The 5,395-nt window shown below is 43.9% G+C and overlaps 1 protein-coding gene across 1 annotated transcript in view; it reads right to left on the reverse strand.

Annotated features, from left to right (window-relative positions):
• Positions 1–219: 219 nt before the first annotated feature.
• Positions 220–5,395, reverse strand: part of FLVCR1 (feline leukemia virus subgroup C cellular receptor 1) — a 32,802-nt gene continuing 27,626 nt past the window's right edge. The window contains exons 9-10 of the mRNA XM_025210208.1: positions 1,475–1,542; positions 220–1,089 (exon numbers count right to left, since the gene is read on the reverse strand). Coding sequence (XP_025065993.1) covers positions 1,015–1,089; positions 1,475–1,542 — 143 coding nt within the window. The 3' untranslated portion in view covers positions 220–1,014. The remainder of the gene's footprint in view (positions 1,090–1,474; positions 1,543–5,395) is intronic.

A 5,395-nucleotide genomic window follows, 5' to 3' on the forward strand; every position in this document is an offset into this window, starting at 1 on the left:
TTCTTCAGCAACACAGGATGCCACAGGTTTAATGACGTTTGAGTCAAGGCTGCTCTTTACAATGAAGAATAGTAAAGGCACCATCTTTTTTGTAAACATGCACTCATTTCACTTTAGCAATCTGAGAAGTTATCAAAAACATTCACACAAGCCCATGATAACAGTCAGTTGCTTATGTTTTAATGCAGAGATACTGAGACATTTTCCTTCTTTAAAAAAAAAGAACAACATAAAACCAAAACAATTTTACATTAGATAAATGTCAAGTCTCCCTGTGAGTATTATGATGAATCTGTAAAGAAAGTGCTTCCTGTATTTTGGTATAAAGAAGTCTCATACACTTTGGTCCGTTCAAGGCAAAGGATGCGTCAGATTCAATGCAACACATTCACACTTGTAGTCATTTCTTGTTCTATGTACCTTGCTAAAAAGGCAAGGTTCCCACTCACTGAAGTTTAAAATTTGGAAAAAAATAAACCATTACTTTGATACTTTCAACAATTTTCAATATCTAGCTGTGCTACTAACCAGATGCCTATTTCACCACTAAGGAATTCTGCATTTGCAAAATCTAATTGTGTACAAGTGAATTAGCTAATAAATATTGATGCAATTTAAAAAACAGACTGGCCATTTACTATGACATTCATATTTTATGATGTAGGGTTTTGTTTTGAGGGTTGTTTGGTTTTTCCCCCCCTGACCTGGTGTTCTGAAACTGCATGGCTTCCAGAAGGGTGGAGAGTCTTCAGAGACCTTTACTAGTGAGACTACAAAATTTGAAAAATCCACTCTAATAAATATTCAATAAAAGTTAAAATGTTTGTGCCTCAGACAAAATGAATTGTGCATCTTCATAGCTTTCATATCATAGTTTTCACCAATTCTGCACAACCATCACCAATGATCTAACAAACAATTCTTTCTATTCAGATACAGTCCAGTGATTACACTAGTCAGTGCTTCTCAGCATAACATGAAACTTGTGCGTTTGTAGATTACTTTCCTTCTGTCTCATATAGCAGATTCTGGCTGGTCTCTTAACATAGCATTATTCCCTTCATGTTCTGTAGGACTATCAACTGGTACCTGTAGAAAGAATTATGGTGTTAATATATGCATAAAGCTATTCCTGATCACATTACTTGGGAGTACTTGGACTGTTTTTACAAAATAAATTTAGTGAATTAGTTCGAGTTTGATGTTCATAAAAAGGCCTAAATTCTTCCTTTCCTTACAACGTACAATTAAGAACTAGGTAAAATGAAGTTATCCTGTTACTGTGGAATTTATCAACTCACATCAACAAACAGTGGCTTCCCAGAAAAATAGGCTTGCAGTCTCTCCTGTCCTCTACTATCTATCTGCTGCTCTAGCAGAGCAAAGCAGCCCCACGTATTGTATTTTGTTGCTAAATTCTTATGCCAAGAAAGGCCAAGTGCAAAACCACCATAATGAAAGTTTCACCACTTACAGCTTTGATGTCTGTATTCATAATCCCCAAATTTATATTGTGTCTTCGCAAATCTGATTTGATTAAGGCTGAAAAACAGAAAAGACATGTTAACTCCTAGCTTTCTAGTAACATTACCATTTAAGAATGTTTACACAACTATACCACATGGTAGTTACATTATCATTTGTTCAAAGATTTCTTTGCTTCCACTCTGACCTACTCACATAAATTCTAGCCTATATATATTAAAAACACTACCTACATTTTTTCAGAAAAGCAAGGGCTTTTTGTGGTATCTTTTATTGGACCAAGTGAATAGTGTGAAAGACAACTTACCATGCAAAAAACTCCTGTTTCTCACATATTTCCTGGACCATCAATCACATCTACAACAACACTACAACCCTACTACATTCTCCAGGTATCTTAAACTTAACCAAATAGAAAACTCTTCAAAAAATGGCACATGCAAAAACTGATGAAATAGATATCAACACCTGTGTTAGAGATTGCTATTTTTGGCACAGATTTTGCTGTTTACATGGGTACTGAAAGCAAGTGTCAAGGTCCCATGAATCTGTGTGGATCTGTGAACCAAACTAGTAATTTCTTTAATATGAGAAAGCTGAAAATGAAATTGTCAGACATGAAGCTGGTCTTCAAAACCCGTCTGCAGGTCCTCAGGAAAAAGAGACTGATGTACAGAATCTTTTATAGATCTCATACCTTTCTATTTTGTAGAGGGGCCACATACAACATTCATTTCTAGTGGTAGAACATTTCATATCTGCAACCACCCCCCTTCCCACCTTCCTGAAACCAGGGTGATCCTGAGCTGAGGAAAACATAGACTGCTCCAAGTCCTTCTTCCCAGGGAGAATGGAACAGCAGGGCAAAGCCCCCTTTCTGCGTCTCACACTGGGAGCTCTGGAGTGAGGCAGACAGGGGCTCACAGCACTACTCCACCTGCTCAGTTCCTGGTGCCTGGGAGCCAAGCAGAGGGAGCAGCAGGACAAAGTCCCCCTACTTTTCACTTTGGAAAGTGATTTTTGCTCTGGGAGAAAAATCTGTAATGTCTACACACTTGTGGTTTCTACCAGGAGAATGGCAATTCTCCCAGGAGAACATGAACATGTGTACATCATTACTAGAAGAATCTACTTCCATGTCCCCTCTGAGCACTCAAGTGTTCAGAAACATTATATTAAACATGACAGCAATGTGAAGTCAACTACCAAGAAATGAACAGAATAAGGAGCTATTAAGAGATAATATTCAGTTATCAACGCCAAGCTGATCAGATTAGAAGGCATTATTCATCTTCAGAGCAACTCAGACTGCGTTCAACATTTTAAAAACTATATTAAAAAATGAAGTCTGAAAAACTGAAACAAGTGACTGCCGCATGTCCCAAGTTTGGACATGGGACAAAGTACTCCAGGTATATTCAGGTAAGATTTCTGCAGTTCAATCGCTCCATTCAAAGCAAAGCATCATAGTTTTCATACCTGAAAAATCAAGGAACGACCCACTGTGGTCTAAGACTCAGAATGGGCCCAAGGGGAACTGCCATATCCTTAATGTGAGCTGACTAGCTGACACTATATAAATCACTTCACCCAAGACACTGGTTTTCTCCCATATGTACAGTACAATTTCTCAGAGTTTACATTCTATTATTAATCCAAAACATTTTTGGCAATAAAGGAGTAGAGAGCACTGCCTCACTTAAAAGCTAATTTTACAGAATGAGCCCATACATGGGCCCAGAAATGGGCAATCCAGTTTAGGTTTTTGTTTTGTAGAATTTACTTTTGACCAAGGAAGTAAATGCAACCCATGTTTCTCTGCCTCAAGCCAGAAAGGGGAAGAAAGGCTTTATAGGTCACAGTCATTTCCTGTTTCTTCTGAAGCTATTTTCAACCTGAGCTCTATTTAGTTATCAGATTTTGTTACAACCTGATTCAGGGATCCTGGCTGTCTCTGTTTAAAAAAAATCACAAATTCTCTTTTTAAAACACACACGTACAAAAAAGTAAATTTTCCAATTAACCCCCCCCCTCAAATCCATGTATTTCCTTGATTAAAATAAAATGCCACAAGAGAGGAAGAGGAAGAGACAGAGAGACTAGTAGGCTTCCAAATTACTTTAAAATTGTAGACATATCAATAAAACATTGTGTTCAACAGTTGCCTATATGTGTCTCTATGTATCAGTTGAACACAATGTTTTATTGATATAGCTACACTTGGGCAACTGGTGCCATCTTACTTGGGGGGGGGGGGGGGGCTGAGGACAATCCCCACCCCATTCCCTGGCGGGTGCTTGCCTAAGCTTGCCTAACCAGGGAGCGCAGCCTGTCAGGAGGTACAACAGTGCTCTCAGTGGGGTGCACATGCACCCCCTACACATCGCCACTACCGGTGCATCCACACATGCAAGCATGTGTGCTTGCAGCAGCTCACAGAGAAGCAGTGCAAATTTGAGCCAGGGCTTTTTGTCTCACTGCATGTGCTCGGACATGCACTTTGTTGTGGAGCAAATTGTGCCACTTGGGGCAAAATAACCCTGCCTGGCCTGGATCTGCAGCCAGGGGGAGCTACAGCCCAAGGTCAGCACCTGTGCTGTCCCCAGCAGTATAAAAAGCTGCCCTGTCCTGACCCCATCTGTACAAAAAGCTGCCCTGGCAAGCAGCTCAGGGCTACTCACTCTCAGGAGCTTCTGGGGGAGGAGCCTCTGGGAGGAAGTTAGCCACACCCCTTTCTGTCCCAATCTGCTAGTGCTGTGGCTAGTTGCTGCAAGCCTGGTCTCAAGAGCTTCTGGGGAAATGGCCAGGCCCTTTCCTGCCTTTGGCTACTATTAACTGCTGGTTTGGTCTCAGAGCTTTTGGAATAAGTTGGCCGCACCCCTTCCTGCCTTGGGCAGCTGCTGCTCTCCCCGGCGGGGCGGTCCTCTGCTGCATACTGCTACCCCCTTCAGGAAGGGGTCTACTGCACTGCACTGCACCCCAGCTTCTACACCCCTGTTCCTTCTGGTCTGCTGCCCAGCCCACCGCCAAGGCGTGGTTGGGGGACAGCCTGGGGAGGGAGCCTGTGCTGCCTGTGGGCCCCTCCCTCACCATCACTGCTGGAGCCTAAAGGAACCTTGCCTGCCCCAGCTCCCTTGGCAGGCCACCCCCCCCTTCACCTCCACTTTCACCAGAAGCACACCCTGAGTGGCTGAACTGGACAGCTCCTACCATCACTGCTGCTGCTGCCCCCTCTCTGAGGACGGGGAGATTCCCTGCTGCACCACCTGACACTACACCTGCACTGGATCACTTCCTAATTGACTGACTGTTCCTACCCTCCCCTATAGCTACCTCACTGCATCTGGTCCTGATTTGTCTTCCTGTCTGCTGCTCTGCTGCTGCAAGACTGGCTGGAGGCCTGCGGGGCTTCTGGACAGATCTTCCACAAAGCCCTTCCACTGCTCCACCCACCTTTTACACCTGCCTCAGCAACCTTCCCCATGTGGTATTTTTTGCCCTTGTGTGGTCCACTCCCCCTGACATGGTGTTTGTTGCATGGCTGAGAAAGCCAGCTCAAGTTTCCCCAGCCCTTGTGTGTGTCCCCCCCATTCTCAAAATATAGGCCTCCCAATTCTTTTTTCTTGTGGCTCAGTGAGCTTTGGCCCCCTTCCTCACTACCCCCTTTCTGCCCTCACAACCCTAGCCTGCCCCTACTAGGATTCACCAGCCCTGCAGGATATTTTGTTTTTCTTGTCTTCCCAGCCCTCATGTGAAACAATGGCAGGGCAGGAACCTTCGGGGGGGAAGGGGGGTGCAGATGCCTCCACAGAGCTTCCTGCAACTCCCACTATAGGGGTGGATCCCAGCCAAGCCCGCAAGGGGACGCATGCCCCTGCGGCCTCCACCCCAGAAGCAGAGTCCAACCAAC

Source organism: Alligator sinensis, unplaced genomic scaffold (genome assembly GCF_000455745.1).
Source record: "Alligator sinensis unplaced genomic scaffold, ASM45574v1 scaffold1277_1, whole genome shotgun sequence".
Taxonomy (NCBI): Eukaryota; Metazoa; Chordata; order Crocodylia; family Alligatoridae; genus Alligator; species Alligator sinensis.